The sequence below is a fragment of the Triturus cristatus genome, chromosome 3_2, assembly GCF_964204655.1.
Source record: "Triturus cristatus chromosome 3_2, aTriCri1.1, whole genome shotgun sequence".
NCBI lineage: Eukaryota > Metazoa > Chordata > Amphibia > Caudata > Salamandridae > Triturus > Triturus cristatus.
This window is the reverse complement of record NC_140584.1, coordinates 878577004-878600679: the sequence shown is the minus strand read 5'-3', so window position 1 is coordinate 878600679 and position 23676 is coordinate 878577004. Positions and strand designations below refer to the sequence as shown.

General features: G+C 43.9%; 1 protein-coding gene across 3 annotated transcripts in view; it reads right to left on the bottom strand.

Annotated features, from left to right (window-relative positions):
- Positions 1–23676, bottom strand: part of ABR (ABR activator of RhoGEF and GTPase) — a 1177460-nt gene that overhangs the window by 736802 nt on the left and 416982 nt on the right. For all 3 annotated transcript variants that reach the window (XM_085649250.1, XM_085649252.1, XM_085649251.1), the window contains exon 2: positions 21218–21405. In XM_085649250.1, coding sequence (XP_085505376.1) covers positions 21218–21405 — 188 coding nt within the window. The remainder of the gene's footprint in view (positions 1–21217; positions 21406–23676) is intronic.

Sequence of the window (23676 nt, the reverse complement as noted above, 5' to 3'; positions counted from 1 at the left end):
GCACTTCGAGCATTTGTCACTGTGTTCTATTTGAACTGCTCGATTTTTCTAAAGATACATTAATTTGCAAATAAATTCCTGTACATGAGCATTTATCTTTACTTTCACTTCACAGCACTGATGGACCAAACTGGTTCATCAAATTCATATTCCACCTTTTATTCTCAGATGGAGGTTGGGTTTGCAGGACCAAAGGTTATGGACAGCAAAAAATCCAAGGCATCTAAGCTAGTATACCACCAACATCCACATCAAAAGCACCATCATGATCCAGGCCAGAGACAAGAATCTTGCAGAGTTTAACAACATATCCCACAACTACTGCTAAACCACCAGTAAAGCCTGAATCCATTTTATTTGGAAATGGAGCCTGTAAGATTCAACGGCATTTGAAGCTCATAATCAAAGACGAACAGCATCAACAGCAAGGAGGCACCACACTGTAACCCACAAGCCTGAGTCCTGAATGGCCACACGCCTCTGGAAGCCCCTCAACCAGCACCAGCTACTAGTCAATTTCAAACAAGGGCAGAGCTGAACTCCCGCTTTCTGGAAATAAGCATCCATCAGGCACAGCAACAAAGTGTTCAAACGCATCACACAATATGTTCAAACCCTCGGGCACACAACCTGCAGTCAAGTTCACATCAACCAGCAGCTCCAAATCACAACCCAGAGGCCTGTGGTGGTGACACAGGTATGCAAGCGATGCTACTAAATACCAAAACACTTACCACACTTCATATGCTGAGTATCAAAGCTTTTGAAATTAGTCATGCTGGTGTCGCATTTTGCAAGAATGGTCATACGCAGAAGATACCCAGTTAGTCGCATTTTGCAAAAATGGTCAAAGCAAAATTGGCAGACATAGTAGAAAAACATGGTGTTTCAATTGTGTCGTACGCAGATGATACTCAGTTAGTGGTAACTCTGGCGCCTGACTCACCCCAGGCAGCAAATAGCTTTGCAGCTTGACTGAAAGATCTGGCAGGATGGATGTCAGATAACTGTCTGAGCCTGATTGGCAGTAAGACAGAGGTGCTAGTAGTAGGGAACTCCCCATCTACATGGTCACCGTTATGGTGGCCAACCATGCTAGGACCTACTCCCGACCCGAAGACAGAGGTGAAAAATCTGGGAGTATGGATGGACTCGAAACTGTCTTTCGAAGGCCCAAATTAATAGAAGAGGAAAATGCTTCGGGATTATGAAGATTATCAGGAAAACCCTGGACATCCTTCCTATGACTGCCAGAAAAACCCTAATCCATGCACTCGTTACATCGAGAATGGATTATGGGAATGTGCTGCTTCTGGGTGCAATAAAAAAGGGTCTTCAGAAGCTGCAATCCATACAGAATGCAGCCGCCCGTTTGGCCCTAAATTTACCGAGAAAGGCACCATCTAAAAATGCACTGAAAACACTGCATTGGTTGCCTGTGCAGAAACAGATTAAATTTAAGGCACTGTGTTTTGGCCATCGTATTTTGCAGGGGAAAGGCCCTGCTTACCTGCACAACCTACTCCTACCATATAAAACGGTACGTCAGCTAAGATCAACAGGGACACACCAAGTAGACGTCCCGCAGATAAGAGCGCGCATGGGTGCACGCTCATTCAGATATTTGACAGCAAAGAGCTGGAACGAGTTTCCTAGATCTCTCTGAGCAGAACAATCTTCCGCAAGAGATTAAAAACACGGTTGTTCACACAGTTGAACTGAAGGCAACATAACTGCATGCAAATGGCCCTTGAAGTTATCAGCTGGAATTGAAAGAGCGTCGGGACACACCAGCTGGTGTAACCAGGCACTTCATAAACCCAAACTAAACTAAACTAATGTGGGACCCTTATAAATAACCTGGAAATATTAATCTCCGAACACTACTGCAAGAACATTTTTCCACAAATCAATATAAACCTGCTCTACTTTACTACAAATTGCCGATCTACAGTGGCAGTGGCAGAGCTCACCTGCAAAGAAGCAAGTCTTCAAAAATCACTGCTGGCAAGTATCTCTAGAAACAAAGGCTCGCCAAAATACCACCAAAGGAGACCACTAACCTATAAACATCTATGAGAATGGCACGGTCATGTTCCAGACCGATAACCAGTATTTGGGAGAGTTTCAATGAAGTAACTGCATGCAAACTAGATGAGGTGGACAGATGAACGTCCTCTGCAACATGCAAAGGTTTCAGACAATAACCTACTGAGATGTGACAAACTCTTCAATCGATCCCTGCATTCCAGAAGGGGCTCTGATTGACACCATGATGGAAGAATTGAAACAGTTGCCTACTTTCCCATACAGGTCCCCCACACTACATGGACATAGTCCAGAACCTCAACAAAAAGGTGCATCCATCATAAGGGCGAAGCAGGGGACTAGATCCAAGGATTTATTGGGCTAAAAATTAATTTCTCACTCTTCTTTTGTTTTCATCATGTAGGCTGCAATTAAATAATCATGGATCGGTATAGGCAAAGAAAGCTTTTAGTTTTGGATGTTTTAAGTTGGCGCTATGCACAACAGCCTAAGTCTAAAGGGGATGGTGCATTGCGAGTCCCAAGGATTCCCTGCACAAGACCTAATTGGGAGTATGATTTGGCTACAGGCTGAACCTGCAGCACTAGCCAACCTAAAGGTCTGGACCGCATTACTTAAGCAGGAGTGAATGAGAGAAGCATGTGATATAGGCACTCCCATTTCCACTGTGGCACTACTACTATGCTGTAGGAAAGAATTGAGCCTTTGGTAAACACTCCTACACAGGTTATCCACAGGACCAACGTGTAGAACATAAGAACTGAGCCTTCCAGGTACAGCTCAAAGAATGGAAATACTTGTTTGGCTACAAGAGCTATAGCAGGCATGTTTGGTTCAGTGGACTAAGAGGTTCTTCATAACAGCATCCTTTAGAATGCTTAAAGTAAGACGTTGAGGCCCGGCTCTGATGCAGCCCAGATCAGCTATGTGTAGCAGAGTGGTTGGCTTGAGTTCCTTAGGGCTTAATGTTTGTCACATTTAAAAGAACACCGCAGCTAGCAGAAAAAGAGGTCTATAGTTCTTCTGTTTAGTGCGCTGGGTAAAGACACATGGTGGCAGGACACAGTGCACTGAGTGCTCTCACAGTACAGTCATCTGGCAGATTGGCACTCTTTGACAAAGAATGAGGCATGCAGAGAGAATGTGTGACTGTGTTTTTGAAGCAAACATTTCTCTTGTGGGGATCTTTAATGCTCTAGCTATGATTCAGCCTGGCATTGCCCAAGCCTGCATTTCAAAAGGTTAAAGGTGCTTTTATGTTCCCGGAGAAGGGATGTAATAGGATTTCAAAAGGACAGAGGAAACCTGTCTAGTGAAGAGAAGATCTACATTTCAAAAGGCGGAATGCTACCCCACTCTCCCAACTCACTCACTGTGATTTGACATCAGACTCACATTGTGACCAGTGCTCCCCTCACATCTTTCATAAATGATGCGGATGAAGAGGAGAATATAAACCTCAGGAGTCGCATATGCATCAAAGTTTCGATGCATTTCTGCGCATCTACCCAGGAAGGGGAGGGGTGGGGGGGACTAGGAGCCCCCTGGGTTATGCCCAGTGCCCGCAGAGGGTTGGGCATAATTGAATCTGGGCAACTTGTAACTGTCACCTGAAAGGAAAATGAGTGAACAGGCTGAGGTAGCTTTTCAGAGTTTCCAATGTAGGCTAGAGAGCACAATTTCCAGAATACAGCCGCAAGACCAAGGAGTAGGTGGTGGCTGACCGCATCTGTCCATCTGGAGCAGTGGTGGTGGTACAATCCAACCACCCAAATAGATGGTGACAGCAGAAGGCTTTTGCAGTTCTGTTGCTTTGGACTTGTTACTTTGGATGCCTTCAAAGTACAGTTACCTCGATATTATATGTACAGTTTCTAGCAACTAGAGGCAGGTTAGTTTTGCCTGGCCAAACAAGGGAGTGGATCTGCTTTCTCAAAAGGATTAGCTTGTCTGACATTTCATTTACGACTATCACTGGCTACAGCAGTAACCAGATGGGCTTTATTATACCTTTTGGATAAAAAGGCAGGGTAATTCTGATGAAGTGGCCTACAGTGTAATTTGTCGCATTACATTTTGGTAAGTGTGGTGTGCAATGTAACAGCAAATGCATTTTGATTAACATTTGGATGCTGTGAAACACTGCCTTGGTCTTCGCAAATCAGGTGATAAACGGCAGATCTTGTTGCAAGTGCTTTGTGTACTGACTTGTTGAGGTGCTAAGATAGTGAGTAACAGATTTTGCCACAAAGATATCTTACGCAACTTGTCCCTCCTCCACACCAGCCTGAACCTCGTCCTATAAGGTAAATAACCAACTATTTGCAGCCAGTGCAAGTGACTGCATGAGAAAAGAAAACACTCCCGTGCTTTTAACTGAAGACCTGATGTACGGAGATTTCCAAACTTCCGCCCAATCACAACTTTCAAAACGTACAGCAATTTGTTTCCAATGTTCAAATTTACACAGGGTGCACTATAAAAAGTCAAATTAAACTCCAGGCACAACAATTGTTTTAAGAAGAATTAGCAATGGCAAATAGAACGTGTTGAAACGCTTCACATGAAATGTGGAGGAAGATCAAAGCACCATGGTAAAAACATAACTGCTGTATAGAAGTGAGAGGAGTACTGTGATGTATTGTTGTGTGTTAAAAAAGCTCGACATCTACCAGCACAGCTTCAAACCAAAATGATAAATATTTCAGGATTGACCTGAAAGTCACAGAATAAGCTATTGCTAAGACCACTTGATGCACCACTCCCTAACACAGTGAATGCATTCCATCTTTCTTCAACAAGCTTTTGATAATTTGAGAATTAATCAAGGCCAATATTGAAACCACAAGCAAGTCAAAAGACCACCTCTCAGTAAAACCAAACTCACAGTCACTGATTTGACTAGCCAGGTCCATGTTCTCCAGGCAACAACCAGAACCCAAGCCACAACTGACCTATACCAAGCCTGCTTCATCAAGGTCCACGTTTTAACATGGCAATGACATGCAACAGAAACCCTTCAAACAATGAACGGTCCATCAAACATGCAATCATGGTCTTTCAACTTCGATCAAACAATAGACTCCATTCACGATCTTTCTTTATCCCAGCAGGATCCTAGAAAATTAGATGGTGCAAAGCAATTGCAGATGTTTGTTGTACACTCTTCGTTTCTACACAATCCGGTTTGTAACTTAATCAAGGCACAGCTACCACTAGAGTCCACGTTAAAGTAGACCTTCTGGCAGCTGTAGTCCACAGTACTTCAGCAGTCCAGTTGCTAATGTACCTCTCAAAGGCATACAATACAGTAGATGACAAAAATAACCCCCAAATAGACTGGGGATCAGGTTAGAAATAACAGGACTCATGTGGAACGGATCCAGCCCTTCTTCTCTGGCTGATACTAGCAAAACAATGCTGGCTCTACCATGTCCGCAACAAGAAAAATGCAATGAGTGGTACGCCAAAGCGACTTGTTGGCACAGACCCTGTAAAATGGATATCCATCACTGTAACGGAGAATATATATTATCACTTCCAAATCCAACTGTAGTTGACAATATACAAATCTTTAACTCTACAAGAAACCAACAACACAAAATTTATTAAATAATATTCAAAATCATAATTATAGGACCGGGTGGACAAGATTTCAACACCACTGATGTGGCCAATGGACCAGGAAGACTCCCAAACTCATTTACAGAAAACAGAAAATTCTCATGGTTACATAGGACTCTAAACCGTCCTGCCCCAAAACTGACTCTTATTAGGAACACAATTTTTTAAATGAGGATGCTAAAGAGGGGTGTCACTCTGCTCCGAGCCGACCACTAAGCGGTCTGATGTTTCCTAAGGTGAACAGAGCAACAGCATCTAGGTACCTGGAAACAAAAATGAAATCCCGATTTCAAAAGACTCCAAAATCAGGCTGCCAGATTCTGAACCTTTAGCGATCTGCCATAGACCCTTGGCTCTGATATCAATGCTCTAGCTACCCGTGATGCAGAGGACCAATGAATCTGTCAGTCTATATTGCATGGTTAATTAAAAAACATTATTATGCAAGAAACTATAATAACAAATATTAATACATGAAAACTAAGGAAAACCCGAGCATTCACGTATATAAAATAGAAGCCATCAGGTCCTCTAAAGAGATGTAGCTAAAAACAAATAAAGCAGTGGTGTCTCATCACTCTGTTAATGTGAACGTTAATTGATTGACCATAAATATAATGGCTAATGTCTTAGTTTAACAGTCACAATTTTTTTTTCAAATGATTGCAATTTCATTGCAAAATCCAGGAATTCCACAAGTTTCCAACATTTCACAGTTTTCACTGATGAAACAAACCCGCGGTGCTTCCCGACCTTTCTTAATGCCTGCTTTCTTTGAACTCCAATTTTAGCAGCCGAGCAGGCGATGCAGCTCAGGCTGAGCAGACAAGCAAAATAAGGACCAATAACGCCTTCATGCGATCACACCAACAATGCCATATATTGTAACTGGCAAGGGTCTTACAACCCTTTCTAAACTCACCCTGGGGAATCTAAAGAACTGTCAAACTAATGTGCTAACAGTTCGTGAGGATGGACATTGACTGCACAGGGAATTCTGAATACGGGGTGGGGGGGGGGGGGGCTGAAACGCAGTGCGCATGACTTTGGTCCTTACAACAGCCCTACAACATACGAAACACCTGCTTAGCATTATTCATACTCGATTAATACACTTTGCGGATTTATATTCACCACCCAGCAGGTCTTCACAATGACAATACAGAAGATGATATGGTGGTAAGTTAAAAGCATGAATCTGCATTAGTAGTTCATAATGAAAGTGTATATGTTGGAACAGAAAAAAGTAAGCATGTCTGCAACATAATGACCAAAGAAAAAGCGCAGTTTGAGAACGGCGCCCCATATCAACTCGAGATGTCGATACCCTTTTAATTATGGATTCGACAATCATTTTTAAAAGATTTTAAAGGTGTGTTTTTATTTCTATTTTAAATTCCGCCTACCAGGGCATCTTGACTCTTTTTATGCAACTTTTAGCGCTCCCTTATTCAATTAATTTTACTGTAATTGTGCAGGGTTATGTGACGTTTCCATGCAGTTCGCAAAACTTCTAGCTCAACAGAAAAGACAAGAAAAGTGCAGTTTCCCCAAATGTAGACTTGCACTATAACTGGATTGTGAATAAATCACCTCTATCATCTCAAGTTAGAGACCCTTTTAAATCCGAACAGTATTGTTCGATGTCTTGGAAATGAGTGAATTTATTGTTGTTTTATGGTTTGCTTTATAATTCATGGACTCAACCTATCTGAAGAGCGGTGTTATGATATTGTTTATTTATAGAGAGTGTGGCCAACTTAGTTATTTGGGGCAATAATGAAGTAATACATTCCAAAAATATTCCACAATATTCCTCATAATTTGCCTTCTTGCACAATTTCATCATCTCTGCTTTATAATTTGGCTCTACCCACCGCATAATTCTACTGGCACTGACTAGACCATTCTGCAGCAGCCTATCCTATACTGGGTGCAATACAGTTTTAAAATTATTAATTATATAGTCACATTCACAGTGCTTTTTGTTACAGGGTAGAACCTTATATATATATATATATATATATATATATATATATATATATATATATATATATATATATATATAAAAGCCCTTTTTCCCACTTAGCCCACCAGGATTCAATTCTGTAACGCTTTGGTCTCACACACAGACATCTGCAGTGATTGCATTAACCACTTGAGGATTCCAAAGTATTAACTTGGAAATATTTTTCATTAAAGGTATGTGTTATTTTATATGCAGTTACCTGCAGGTGAAAAAATAAACAAAATAGTTGCAGAATATTTCTTTCTTTTTAATCATGTCTTTGACACCCGCCATGCAATTCAGCTGCTGCTTGTAAATGAAGACAGCCTGGAAACACTGTAAATAAAAAAAAATCCCCGCTTCCAGGCCATTTTCATTTACAAGTTCTTCCTGAGGCATTTGCACCCCACTGGGAACACGGCCATGGCCCCCCAGGGGGGCACGCCCCACAGCTTGAAGACTCCTGCTTTATGAGGTGGTCCGACTTCATCAGGCCAAGCGCAAAGTAGGTGATAGTTTTTCCAATTGTCACATGCGAGTATTTCAATTTTAGATGAATCCCCATCATCCACTGATCAACGACTCCGATGCAACTGAAGATGTTTGAGTTGCCAATGTCTTGGCTTTCCAGTTTGAAGAGTATGAGTGTGTCATCAGCGCAGTTATAGCATGTGAGCTGAAATTCATTGATCATTACCGGTAATCTTGTAGATGTTGAAAAGCATGGGCGAGATGGTAGAGCCTTGAGGGACCCTTGCTTTTGTGCGATGCGGTTTGTATGAGAAAGAGTGAGTATGGATGGCATTTGTCCTGTTTTGAAGGTAGAATGTGACCCAGTCGGGAGCAGTCCCCTCTATGCTGGCTCCGTAGAGTCTTTGGATTAGAGTGTCATGATGAACTGTGTTAAAGGCAGATAAAAGATACAAGAGAAGTAGTGCAGGGACCCCGTTTCGGTCTACTTTTTATATAAGGTTATCCCAGATGGTGATAAGGGCAGATTATGTGCCTCTTTCTGGACAGAATCCAGTCTGGAAATTGGAAAGTATGGAGTTCTCATTATTGAACTTTGAAATCTGGGTGAATGCTACTCTTTCTATCAGTTCCCCCAGGAAAGGTCCATTTAAAATTGGTCAATAGTTGTCTGGGTCATGCAGGTCCAGGTTTGTTTCCTTTAATAGTGGGCATCTGTATGCTTTTTTGTCAATCTTCTGGAAAGACTCCCATAGTTAAAGAGTTATTGATGATTGTTCTGACTGGTGTGACAGCACAGGCAGTTAAAAGAATGCTCTTGAAGATTTGTGGTCGACAAGGGTCAGAAGGGCAACCAGCTGGCCAGCTTGTTTTGACCAGATCCATACATTCAGCTTCTGATAGCTGTTTGAAGGAATTCAGATGCTGGATTAGTCTACCCATGGAGGGTACTGTTGGAAATTGGTTGGTACTGGTGGCTTTCCTTTGTTTAAATAGGAGTCCAACAGGTCTGCTTTGGTTGTGCAATGATTTACCAGTGAATTCTTGAGAAACAGGATGAGTTCATTCTGTGCATTTAGGTGTAGGAAATTCAGTGAGAATTTTATAAAATTCTTTATTTTCACATTTAGCATTTTGAATTCTGTGTGAATCGTACCTTTTTTAGCTTTTTAGGATGTTGACTTACATGTTTAGGTTAAGTTTGTCTTGATTTTCATTTGTTTGGAGCCGGTGCGCTTCGGCTTTGCAATTTGTTGTTTTATCTTTTTTAGTTCTGCTTTTATCTAAGGTGCATGTTTTCTTTTGGCATGTTTTGTTGTTCTTGGTTGCATTAGAATATCAAAAGGTTCCTGGAGCCACTCATACCGTTTTAGAACTGGATTTATTGTGTCTAGATCTGTTGGATGTTAGTTAAGTTTCAAAGTATTTAACAATGAGTTTGTTCCACGGTTGATATGTGGTTGCATGTAAGGTGGCCTTAGGTGTGTTGATTTGTCGTATTGTGTTAGAAAGCTACCAGATGAGGGTAAGGCCATGTGACTGGAGTAATCCATTGAAAGGTAACTAGTTCTCGATTTGCAAAAATGATTTCTAGGATGTGTCCGGCTATGTGTGTGGGTTTGAGAATGATCTGTTGTAGGTTCAGTGTGTCTAGGCCAGTGATGATAGTCCTTAGAGGGGGCATACTGAGTTTGTCAAGCCATAAATTTGAGTCACCAAGGATGCTTAAGTTGGAAGGTAGTGTCATATGGTTTGAAACAGTGTCTAGAAAGGTGTCCGGGAATGTTGCATTGCTAGGTTATGGCCTATAAAGGAGGAGGAAGTTACAGGAGGAAGTTGGTGTTTGGTTGCATCTAGTGATGAGGGTCTCACAACCGTGTATGGAAATGTTGTCAACTTTGGTGAGGTTTATTGTTTCTTTAAATATAACCGCTAATCGATCTCCTATTTTACCAATGCGATTTTGGGTGCCAGTTTGATAACCTGGAGGAACACATTCATACAATACTGGAGAAATGTCCCATCCCAACCATGATTCAGTTATGAAGCGTAGGTCGTTGATGTGGTGCTTGTTTTAGAGCGTGATAAGCATTTATTAGTAGAGAGCCTAGAGATTGTGTTTTGGTGGAGGAATGACTTCTCTAGAACAGTGAGTAGTATTCTTTGAACTTGTAGCAAGTGTATTTTAGGTGTTGGTATTAACTGTGTCAGGATAGCAATAGTGTTGTTTATCTATATCATAATCCTCATTCAGCACGCTTAGAAGGCATTTTGAGGGGTCCATGTGTGCTGGTGGCAGAGACGGTGGCTGAAAGTGAGTTGGTGGGCTGTCTTGTTTTTGTAGAGTAGTCTGGTGAGATAGATAAGGAGATGTGGAGTTGTGAAGAGTGGTATGTTGTTTATTTTGCTTGCATCTGTTTAACCCGTTCGGTGCTGACGACGGCTGGGAGCCGTCATGGCACACAGTGGGCGTGTGCTCATGATGGCTCGCTCCCAGCCGTCGTGACACCCACCCACGGGGGAAGCGCTGGCGCTCCCCCCATGGGACACCGATCTTTGTTCCTGCACCGGGGAAGGCAGGGGAAGGGCTTCCCCTGCCTCCCCCCGACATCATCAATGACGTCAGCGCGCGAGGCGCGCTGACGTCATTGGAGGCTTCCCTTAGTTTCCCAACGCGCTGGAAGCGATTTGCTTCCAGCGCGTTGGGAAAGTAAGAGGTAAGTTTTGCCTCGTGGAGGGTGGGGGGTGGATTTCCAAAGGCATCGGAGGAAAGGAAAGGGTTTTCCTTTCCTCCGATGTCTTTTAAAAAATGCATACCTGCCACGCGCGATCATGCAGCAGGAATGCATTTTTGTGTGTTTGGGGCCCAATTTGTCTCGGGGAGCGGCCCCTTGGGCAAGGGTCGCTCCCCTTTGGGGGTAAACTTTTAAGTTGGATCTGCCCCCCTTGGAGGGGGGCAGATCCGTTTGGAAAAATGTATAACAAAAAAAAAAGTTGTGTGTGGCCCAACCGGGACTTTTTTAATTTTTTGGCCCCCAATTTTTGCCAATCTGTTTTGGGGAGCGGCCCCTTGGGCAAAGGTCGCTCCCCTTTGGGGGTAAAATGAAAAGTTGGATCTGCCCCCCTTGGAGGGGAGCAGATCCGTTTGAATAAATTTAAAAAAAAAAAAAAGATGTGTGTGGCCCAACTGGGCCTTTTTATTATTTTTTTCACCATTTATGGCCAATCTGTTTTGGGGAGCGGCCCCTTGGGCAGGGGTCGCTCCCCTTGGGGGGAACATGTAGAAGTTGGGTCTGGCCCCCCCTGTAATTTTTATGAAAAAAGGTGTGTGGGCCTGTTTAAAAATTGTTTTTAAAAAAGATGCCCAATCTGTTTTGGGGAGTGGCCCCTTGGGCAAGGGTCACTCCCCTCGGGGGGGAATTGTGTAGCTGGGTCTATCCCCCGGGGGGGGGGGGGCAGATCCGTGTTATTTTTTTAAAAAATCGGCGTGTGTGGCCAGTATGATTTTTTTTTTTTTTAAATGCACTAGCTTTTTTAGGGAGTGGCCCCTTGGGCAAGGGTTGCTCTCCTTGGGGGAGCAAAATGTTTTTGGGGAGTGGCCCCTTCGGCAAGGGTCGCTCCATTCTGGGGAGCATTTTTCTTGGCCGTTTCTGACCCCTTGGAAGGGCAGATTCAACAATTACTTTTATTGTATGCCCACTAGGCCACCAGGTATTGTTTTTTTGTTGTTGGGAGCAGCCCCTTGCGCAAGGGTCGCTCCCCTTTATGGTTAGTTTGTGGACTAGTGCATTATTTGTATATGTGATTGTAATGTTTTATTTCTCCTTTTTATTCTAGTGTAAAGCTTTTGATTCCTGTTTGCGGTTTCGGCAGTGGTTGTTTTGCAGTTTTACGTAGTTAACTGTTTTTTGGTAAGAAAAACATTTTGTTGTATTTACTCCAAATTAGTATTATTGTCATGCATGAATGAAGTTTTTTGTAAGTGGTTTCATAATGGCAGCATATTTTGTTAGGGTTTTGAGCATGTAATTCTTTGTGATGTGTTTTGTAATGTCTTATGTGTAATTTTCTTTTCTTTTTCGTTTTTAGTGGGATATTGTTGATCCTTACTGTGTCTGTGCAGAGTAGGTGGTGGTGAGTCTAGCTGCTTCTGGCACGTGAGTGGTATCGTTTTGGAGTATTTAGGTCTTTGTGATAAAGAGGCATTTTGTTTATAACTTATTTTTCAAAGTGTTTGTTGTTGACTTGTTTGACAAGTTACCTTTATTAGTAAGGATTATGGCTAGCCGTAGAATTACTGCTCAGCAGGTTGTTGGTATGCTGCTTGAATCTTCCTCTGAGCAGGATTATGAGACTGACAGTGCGTCTGAGGGAGGGAAAGATTCAGGCAGTGAGTTTTCTCTCCACATGGAATCATCTGATGATGAAGATACTCTCAGTGCAGATGAAGCTACTCTCAGTGCGGATGAAGTGCCTGTTTTAGAGGAGAATACTGCTGTGCCGATGGTACAAGAGGCATCTGGATTGCAGCCTGAGGCTGCTAGGCTTCCTACTGGAAGTGCTGGACTGTGGGTTGATCCAAACATGGTGCAGCCGGTGTTGCCTGCCTTTAGTGGTGATGCAGGGTGTAGAGTGGATTGTGAATTTTTTTTGCCTATACAGTTCTTTCAGTTGTTTATGGATGATGTATTTTTGGCTGAGATTGTTCAGCAGACTAATTTGTATGCTGAACAGTTTTTGAGGGACCACAGTGCCACACTTAAGCCCCACTCTAGAACACTACCCGGTGGACTCCCACAAATCTGGATGAGATGAAGAAGTTTTTGGGTTTGACTTTTTTGATGGGCTTGATAAGGAAACCGTCCATGGCTTCATATTGGTCTACCAGTCCCTTGATGGCAACAGCCATATTTCCTGCAATTATGTCCCGTGATCGGTATTTACTTTTGCTTCGGATGCTGCATTTTGTTGATAATACTTTGGCATTGCCACGAGATCACCCTGACTGTGACCGTCTTTTTAAGATTCGGCCTGTACTTGATCACTTTGTAGATCGATTTTGAGAGATCTATACTCCTGGGAAAGAAATATCTATTGATGAATCTTTGGTCCTGTTCAAGGGTTTTTTCGGCAGTACATCCCTAGCAAGAGGGCACGGTATGGAATTAAATTGTATATGTTGTCTGAGAGTAGGACAGGATATGTTTTTAATTTCCGTGTGTACACTGGGAGGGATTCCACTATTGACCCCCCTGGTTGTCCGTCTACTTTTGGAGTTTCAGATAAAATTGTGTGGGATCTTGTTAGAAGACTGTTTAACAGAGGCCACCATTTGTACCTTGATAACTTCTACACTGCTGTGCAATTGTTTAAGGAATTGGTCAAAGTTGACACTTTTGCTTATGGCACAATCCGCTCTAACCGTAAAGGTTATCCAAAAGAGCTTGTATCCAAAAAACTTCAGAGTGGGCAGAGCAGTTCCTTGCGTAGTGATGAACTACTTGCTGTGAAATTTGTGGACAGGAGGGATGTGTACATGCTGACTACCATCCATGATGAGAGTACTTCACCTGTGGCTGTTTGGGGTCAGTTTGCTGAACTACGCAAACCGGTGTGCATTTTAGACTACAATAAGCACATGGGTGGTGTTGATAAGAGTAGATCAGAGGTTGGAACCTTAAACTGCTATTCGTAAGGCGTACATTTGGTACAAAAAGTTGGCCATCCATCTCTTCAATTTAGCAACTTTCAATGCTTTTGTTGTGTACAAGGAGTGTTCACCTGAGTCAAAGTTGACTTTTGTTCAGTTTCAGCAGTCTGTGATAGGAAGCCTTGTTGTTGTGGAACAGGCAAGTGTTCCTAGAGTTGGAGTGGTGGAGGATGTGGCTAGATTGAAAGATCGCCATTTTCCTGATTTAATACCTCCCACGCCCAAAAATATCAATCCCTGTAAGAGATGTAGAGTCTGCTTGCGAAGAGGTGTGCGGAAGGAGACTCGTATGCAATGTGCCGATTGTCCTTCTAATCCTGGGCTGTGTGTGCCCTCATGTTTCAGATTGTATCACACTAAAAAGAGTTTTTGGGAGTAACCGTGAGTCTAATAGTGTACTGCCTTGTCTGTATGGTTTGATATGGTTGTTCAGTTTCACATTTGGCAATAGAATGATGTCTTTCGTTTCTGCTGTTGTTTTTGTAGTTATAGCTTGGTATCTAGTTCCAATTGGTTTGTGTTTTCTTTCTTGTTTAAAAAAATATGTATGACGGTGTGCGTGGACTGGTGCTTTGCTAGCCTCTTGCGTGGACTGGTGCTTTGCTGGCAGTGTGCGTGGACTGGTGCTTTGCTGGCAGTGTGTGTGGACTGGTGCTTTGCTAGCAGTATGCGTGGACTGGTGCTTTGCTAGCAGTGTGCGTGGACTGGTGCGTTGCTGGCAGTGTGCGTGGACTGGTGCTTTGCTGGCAGAGTGCGTGGACTGGTGCTTGGCTGGCGGTGTGCGTGGATTGGCGATTGGCTGGTGGTGAGTGGACTGGCGCTTGGCTTGCAGTGAGTGGACTGGCGCTTGGCTTGCAGTGTGCGTGGATGGGCGCTTGGCTTGCAGTGTGCGTGGATGGGCGCTTGGCTGGCGGTGTACATGGACTTGCGCTTGGCTGGCGGTGAGTGGGCTGGCGCTTGGTTGGTGGTGTGCAAGTAGTGACTAGCTGCTGGTCTCTACACACACTGCTAGCCAAACGCCACTCCACGCAATCCGTGAGCTGGTGTGGTTGGTGTGTCAGGAATGTGAGCGTGTGAAAGTGATGGGCCCTTGAATGGTGCTGTCTGCTGGTGTGAGTGTTGTAATGTGCTGGCCCGCGGCTGGCGGTGTGAATGGTTTTGTATGTGTCACACGTATGAAAGGTGTATGAATGGCCTGTGAAGAGGTTGGTGCCTTGTCGTGGCTTTACAGCCCACGAGCTGTGAGTCAATGGTTCAGTTTCTCGTACTTTCAATTATTAACAGTGCATTTCTTTTTTGTGAAATCTCTGGTTAATACAAGTGTATATACTGAACCATCGCTCACCCCCGTGCCAAATCCAACCAGTATGTATGTGTGCTTCAGGAATAGATGGTTGTGTAGATAAAAATTTCTATTCTGTTTTCGTCAAGCAGGGTGTACCTTGTCCCTTTTTGTGACTGTTGTAATGTGTTGGTTTTGTGCCTGGTGGTGTGAACGTTCTTGTGTGTCTCATGTATGAAAGGTGTGTGAATGGCCTGTAAAGCGGTTGGTGCCTTGACGTGGCTTTACAGCTCACGAGCTGAGAGTCATTGGTTCAGTTTTTTGTCCTTTCAATTATTGACAGTGCATATCATTTTTGTGAAATCTCGTTAATAAAATGTTATATACTGAACCATCACTCGCCCTCGTGCCAAATCCAACCAGTATATGTGTGTGCTTGAGGAATAGATGGCTGTGCAGTAATCTTTGTCTGTTTTGTCTCTCTGCCAAGCTGTACATTTCATTTAAGAATAACTTAACAACTGTAGTTTTTGTCGTAAACTAAACACCCATGGGAGTGCATGGTGAGGTATCTCTTGTGGATCCCAACAAGTTATCTTACCCACAATGTCCTGCAAACCTCAAAATGTGACTGTGACATTTTCCTTGCATTATTTTGCCTAAATTTTCACGCGGCGGAAAGTAACAACAAATTTCCAACCCCTCTGCATTTCTCCAAGTATCCCAATAGAAATAGTACCTCACTTTTATGGGAGGGGCAAGTACCCGTGGCAGGGAAGGGCCCAAAACCTATTGATGTGATATCAAAATTACCTATCACAAACCAACCTGGTTTTGCAAGGGGGGTCCCAAGAGTTTTTGGTCATGGGCTCAGCGGCCATCTAGGGAAACCTACCAAACCCACACATTTCTGAAAACTAGACACCCAGGGGCTTCCAGGGAGGTATGGCTTGCGTGGATCCCCCAACGTTTCCTTACCCAGAATCCCCTGCAAACCTAATTTTTAGCTGAAAAAAATCACTTTTCCCACACATTTCTGTATGGGAAAGTTGTGGCATCACCGGGCTCACACAAATTTCCCACCACTCAGCGTTCCCACAGGTCTCCCGATAAGAATGGTGCCTCACTTGTGTGGGAGGCCCAAGTACCCGCGACAGGCAAGGGCCCAAAACGTAGTGAGGCAACATCAACATTGCCTATCTCAAAACCACCTGGTTTTGCAAGTGGGGTCACCTGGGTTTTTGGCCCCGTACTCGGCGGTTATCTAGGGAAACCTACCAAACCCACACATTTCTGAAAACTAGACACCAGGCGGCGTCCAGGGAGGTATGGCTTGCGTGGATCCCCCAACGTCTCCTTACCCAGAATCCCCTGCAAACCTCAATTTTAGCTGAAAAAATCACTTTTTTCACACATTTCTGTGTGGGAAAGTTGTGGCATCACCGGGCTCACACAAATTTACAACCACCCAGCGTTCCACCAGGTCTCCCGATAAAAATGGTGCCTCACTTGTGTGGGAGGCCCAAGTACCCGCGACTGAGGTGTAATGAGCATTATCAGTGTAAAAGGATGATCAGAGTGGTACCCTTGTAAACAGCTATGACAGATATTTGAAATCATCGTTCAAGTACTCAATGGCAGCAGGTTATACCCAACAGTCTTAAAAGATGGGGCTTATTTTCAGAATACTGAGAGGGCTACTGGATAGAGAAGTAATGTACACTCACATACGTGCTCAGACCCCGTGATTCTTCTAAAGCGATCTCTGATGTTGTGACCGCTTTCATAATGTGGTGCCAGATGTGGTGTTTTCTGTTGTACAGCTGTGGTTGCTGCTATCTCTTTCATGCGGGCAGCTATGGTTGTGACTATGGTCCTTGCTGGTATTGCAGCTGTGCATCACTGCTACACTTGCAACTATAGTAGTTGTTTGCTGCTGCTGCAGTGATGGCTATGCCCATAGAAGTTGTGAACACTACTAGGTTGTATCTATGCTCTTTGCTGTAGTTCCTGCTGTGGTAACAATTGACAGTTGTAATCATTGCTCTGTTTTGTGGTTCCGGTTTTCCCTGTAGTGGCAGCAACTGTTGTCACTGCTCTTGGCCTTATCATGCTGGCCTGCTGTCATTACAGCTGTTGTGTGCTACTAGGGTGCCTGCTATGCTTACAGTTGTAGCAGCTATTGTTATTGTTGTGGTACCTATTATTACCACTGTTCCTGCTGTGAGTACAACTGTGGTCACTACTGCTGTTGCTTTGCTAGCAGTTTTTGTTGTTGTCATGATATTAGCTGTGGTCCCTACTGTTACAGCAGATATGGTTGCTGTAGTTATGGTGGCTGTTGCTGCTACCGAGGTTGCGGTTGTTACTACTGAGGTTCCTGTTATAACTGTGGTCCCTGTTGTGGGGGAAGATGTGGTTGCTGCTATGGTCCCTGCTATTATGGAAAATGATGCTGCTGTGGTCTCTGTTCTGGTGAAAGCAGTTGTTCCTGCTGTTACAGGTGTGGTATGTGCTGTTTTCTTTGCTGTGGTTTCTCTGTGGTCAATGATGTCCATGTCATGGAGGCAATTGTGGTTGCCACTGTGCTAACCCTGGGCGTAGTTCGCGAAGTAGCACTACGCCAAGCTACGCAAAGTGCACTTCGCACTACGCGAGCTACGCGTAGCACTTCGCAAACTGCGTAGTACCCTGTTCGCACTGTGCAAGATGACGTTTTCAATGATTGCACAGTGCGGACAAGCATCCGGCACTGTGCAATCATTGAAAACGGCATCTTGCACAGTGCGAGCTGTAGTTTTCTGCTGCTCGAGTAGATTTTCACTCGAGCGGCAGATTTCTCAACGCGAACTGGTAGTTTCTCATCGCGAGCGGTCGCGAGCATACGCGACCACTCGTAATGAGAAACCTGACCTCCTCGCGTTGAGAATCTCACCAGGATGTTTATTTTCCATGCTCGCGATCGGCAACTTGATGTTGCTGATCGCGAACAAGGAAAAAGTCTCGCCGGGATGTCATTTTGCTTGCTCGCGGTCGCGACCGCGAGCAAGCAAAAAATGACCGCTGCACTACGCAATGCTACGCTACGCATGTTTGCACTGTGCTACGTGCAATTTGCGTAGTACGAAGTAGCGCAAACTACACAAGCGTAGTGTAGTGCTTTGCCCAGGCTTACACTGTGCTCCCTGTTGTAGTTGCAGCTGCTGTGCCTACTGTTGCTGCTGCTAAGTCCCCTTGTGTTGTAAAAGTTACAGTTGTTCCCACTGCTGTTGCTCCCATGTTGGAAGCTGTCCATGCTTGCGCTCCTACTGAGGCTGCAATGGTGCAAACTGCGGTGGCAGCTGTGTTTACTGCAGTTGACTGTCGAGGTGGCAGCTGTGGTCACTGCTGTGCTCTCTGCTGCGTCAGCTCATTATTTGGGATGCAAAGGGACTCAACCAAAGTATATGTTTTTGTTCAATGGGTGATCTCTGGAAGACCGCTAAAGCTAGACCGGGGGTCTCCAACCTTTTTGTTTTAAAATAATGGCTACTTATGCTCAATGAAAATCATCCTAAGCCATTAATAAGTGCTATAATAGTGACCTAATCAGACAAGATTACTTACGTGGCCACAATCATAAAGTTATGAACATTGATCACCTGAGTTCATCAGGCATAGTGGTCAGTAATGTTAAAAAGGCTTTCTTTGTCAATGTGGAATTCCTCTGGTTGTAATGCCCGACAGCCACAGCTGCTATGCTCATAGCACCAAGTCAATAATATCAGCAACATGTCTCCACAACGCTGCAGGATTTATCATTCAAATATCAGCTGTAAATATATTTTGAAAATGCATCTATTTTTCTCCAAACATCACCTGATGAGTTCTGAAAATACACATATATTTGTCTTAAATACAAGCTTTTACATTTTGCTATACACATTAATTTAACCAAGCAAAACCTTCCAAATGAGTAGGCTGGGTTGCACGCAGGATAGCTACTTCTAGGTACCTGAAGAGCTATCAGTAGCTCATGAGCTACTTGTTGGAGAAGCTAGACCTAAACTAATTGCGTTACTCTCTCTCTAGGAGACCGTAGACAACTAATGGTCTATCCGATTGCCAGGTACCATGAAGAGGCTAATAAACGGTGCAAAGTCTCTCTACATACTCTTTACAGTCTTTTTGGTTATGACGTCAGCTTTAGCTAACACCTAAAGCTATCTCATGCCCAATCTAAGGATACACCCTTGAGTTCCAATCCTGAAATATTTGCAGTTGGTCCGGCTACTTCTGCCACCTGTATACAGCATCCATGGCAAAACTTCTTCGTATTTCCTCTGCAACAAAACCGATGAATGTATCAATAATTAGCTCTGTGAAGGTCTCCTCCAACCTGCTGATCTGAGAACACATTAGGATGGAGACAGACATTTCCAGAGAACTCCAACCTTTGCAAAAGTCTCCTTGACCATTCACATGAATTCCATCCTTTCCTCATCTTTCAATAAAACCTTGAAATGATCCGGTCCTCGCCTTCTGGTGCCCAACTCTACCAAGAACGTAAAGAACAACGACCAAGCGAATGGCAAGAATGCACCTTGAAATCATTCAATTGATTCAATGCACAACTCAAGTTTTATAATGAACCATAAATATGTGTGAGCAGCAATACCAGCTCAGCAGGGGAGGGGCTGTGTTGTGTTTCACCGAGGAACTTACCGGGACCTTCAGCAAGCAACTACTGAGGATTTGTATGGGGAAAACAGGGTGGGGGCGGGAGACAATGCTGCATGCTTACATTCCATCACTAATATATTTAGTAAATCATTTTAAACCCGTTTATCGTTTATTCACTGACAAGGCAGTGGTATTGATGTTTTTAATTAAAATCCAAATCCATTTAGTAAAATAAGCATTACAATGGTCTTATATTTAGCATTTTAATGAAAGCTTCCAGCAATATATGAACGGCTAAGAGATGCCAAAATCATCGGCAATGCAATAATTAATGTAAAATCTGCACTACACACTGACATTTTCGGTTACAAAATTGAGCCACCTATGCAACAAGGTCCCTGTAAAGGGCCACTACAGGAGTCTAGCGGCCCACGCTCTCCTCTCACTGCTGACTGACAGACTGGACTGCACAGCGAGCCAGGCCTCTTCCAGCAGCTGTCCACTCGAACGCATTGCCTAAACCAAGAAACCCATCAGACTTAAGGCCCTGCTCTTTCAACTGGTAGAAAATAGCTCTGAGTGAGTACTGCATGTTTCTGCAATTTACTGAGGCAGAAAAACCCACTCAAACAGCCTCACAAAACTTGTAATGGTCCAGAAACACCTCTCCTATGTAGAGACCCCATTTTTTTCCACCAATCGCAAGAACACGGTCCATGTCTACATACAGATCAGGCAAGCTGAGAACTAGGATTAAAAGTGATTAAGACGAGTTCAATCCAAACTTCTTTCCAGTTTATCAGAAATCATACTGGCCTTTAGCAACAGTACGTACTCACGTAGCGCTAGCATCCTCTTAAATCCTGCGTAAAAAAACAACCTACTAACATTATGCAAGAAGCAAACCATCACTTTCACGTCTGATCTCAAACAAGTCGAAAATGTGTAGGAATTTCTATCAATTCCGTTGCCACTGCAAAAAAAATGTTATTCGCCATCCTCGCGACTTCAGGCCATGTGGGGAAAATAGTGGCAACTTGATGATAAAACAACGCTTTTGGCCCAGTTGCGACTATGCAATTTTCAAGAAGGGTGGCCAGCTATTCAATTTGCGATGGGGGGCATAACTGTAGGAGGGAAAAGTAAGGCTTTTTTTATCTCAGGGGAAAAACAGCACACTCTGGGTCATTCCGCCGTTGCTAGGCAGAGCGAGCAATGTTCACAAATAGAATGTATGAATTCGATCCTCCGTGCTTTTGGAAACCAAGGGGTTCATCTGAGTAAATAGTTTCAAAAGCCAAATGACTCAGATACAATATATATTTAGCACAGGCACGAACACACATGTACATGTATTTCCTATTATGGAAGTGGTGTTACTTCTCCAGGCTTTAAGAAGATGCACACTTACCCCAGGTAGCAGGACCTCTGATGGGGTGGGCGACAATCCCCCGTCGCAGCTGTCCTGGCTGCGGGCGCTGAGTTGCGGCGACATTGTGGGCGACTCGTCGATGTAGGGCATGGTCTCCGACCCTTCCTGCGCCAGCTTCTGCTCCTCGGGCCCATCTGCGTCGTAACCCTCCGTGCCGTAGTTGAAATCTGCGACGAGGAACAAGAGAGGCCCATGAGCGCCTTCGATGAATGCCGACAAGGAGGGACGGGAGGCAGGCGCTGGGCGCCGCTGGCGGGCAGACATGGTGCCTCTCTGGGGCAAGGGTGCCAAGCGCAGGTACAGAGAAAGATTTAAGAGTGGGAGTGGGGACAAGAAAAGAGGGAAAAGTGGGTGAGGAAAGAGAATGGCCAGACAAGTGTTGTAGACCAGCGAAGAAAATAAGGTGACAGTGTGAAAGAAATGTGCAGAGAAAAAAAGAGAGAAATTAGGAGGGTAAGGGGGTAGATAAGTGCAGGAGAAAGGGGTCGAGTGGGAGAAGAAAGAAGGCTAAGGAGACAGGAACGAGAAAAGAAGAATCCTCGAGAAAAGAAGCAGAGAATGAAATAGAGGATAGCAAAGAAGCCGGGGGAAGTAGAGAGAAAGGTGTTAAGGGAGAGACACGGGGAGAAAGGAAGTGCTTGGGGGGAGAGAACGGCGAGGTAGAATGAAGGGAGAAAGAGAAGGAGTGTGAGACCGAGAGGGCCAGGCGTCAAGCCCAAGCTCTCGGCACGACTCCCCGCAGATCACCGGCTGCATTCACCACGCACTGAACATTTCGTTAGAGGTTGCTGGGAGCTACAGAGCATGAGAGAAAAAAAGCAATCCAGGCATCCCACAAACGCAGCTCGGTAGACGGCTTTGGGTGGCGAGCGTCGCCACAGCCCACCATATGCCATTCAAGAGATGTGCCAAGTTGAGGGGGCTCTGGCCCCGCACTATTCTGGTCCATGTCGCTCCCTCTCCCTTCGCGCTTCTCTCTCCACTGCTCTCTCCTCTGAAGCGTCTCTCTACATCTCGCGCCTTCTCTCCCTCCCCTCACGTGGTCACTGCATGGCAGATTCGGCTGCTCGCGTGTGTCGTCACTCCCTGAGCTCAGCCCCGGGCAGTGACGTCATCAACAAAGGAACTTAACTTGTGTTCAGAGTCCTTCTTACAGTGGATGGGGGAGCCTCACGTTAACAATTCCGACCGAGCAGCAGCCTGGTCTCAAACTGCAACACCCACACGATAATTATGACTTCAAAAGAAGAGGGAAAAGGGACCAGTCTTCCTGATTTAAAAATAGTTACATTATTAAAAAGTTAATTTCTCTTTTGTAAGAAGTAAACCGTATGGCAAGTCTGACTGCCAGTATAAAAATCATAAAAGATACGTCGTTACAAGTAGCTTAAGCTGAACACTTATTTTAAATCAAAAGTTGTTGGTACTTCTAGCCCCCAACTCGCTATTGATAGAGTGACCAGATTTTGTAAACCAAAAACCGGGACAGTCCACAAACAAAGAAGTGCAACTATAATTTTGCACCGAATAACAGGCACCGAAAAACTATTGACAGCACAAGCCAAGACAGGGAAGACAGACCAAAGTATAACGGGGAATTAAATATAACTTTTACACCAAGTATTATCTGTGCAAACGAAATTGCTTTCTAATAAGGTCTAATTATTCACTCTGCACCCAAAAACATGAAAACTCCCCCCTTTGTATTCTGTACCCTCTCCAAAAACAAAGGGCATGTGATGAAACTTGCAGAGAAATTTCACGAGAAAAACGGCCAACCCCAGCAAATGCAGGACGCCAGGTCAGGCCAAATATAATTAATTCACTTACTGCCATGGCAGGACTACACTGGTACATCTCACAACGTATGAAAAAGACTTTATGTTAGCAAGGCAAACAAAATCATAATTTTGTTGCTTGCACCATTTTGTTAAGCTTTAGCTAGCTAAAAGAAGACATTACAGAGGTCTGAAGATGCCTTATGAGTAGATCAATGTGCCTGTTGGCATTCTAGGACTTGTAGTCTGGCACCTATACAGACAAGCATTGGCATAGCCAATAGGTCTTGCTTTTGGGACCTTATAAGTATTTAGGTATGCAGCACAATGTCCGTAGTGCAACAACACCAACTGTTGCATGGCTAAACACTTATAAGTTCCCAAAAGCAAGACCTATTGGCTATGCCAATGCTTGTTTTAAGCTGCTGCCAGCCTTAGATTTAGTTGTGATTAATAGCCTTGGGTGTCTAAGCTAACCCCTGTTTTCGTAATGCCTTCTTTAGGAATTTTCTTCATAATTGTATTGGTGGTTTGTAAAATTAATTTTTTATATTTGTTTTTATTTATTACTTAATCAACATTTGTTGTAACTTTTTGAGGTCGGCTTTTTAACTGATATATATATATATATATATAATGATTTGTTGCCATTTTAGGGTT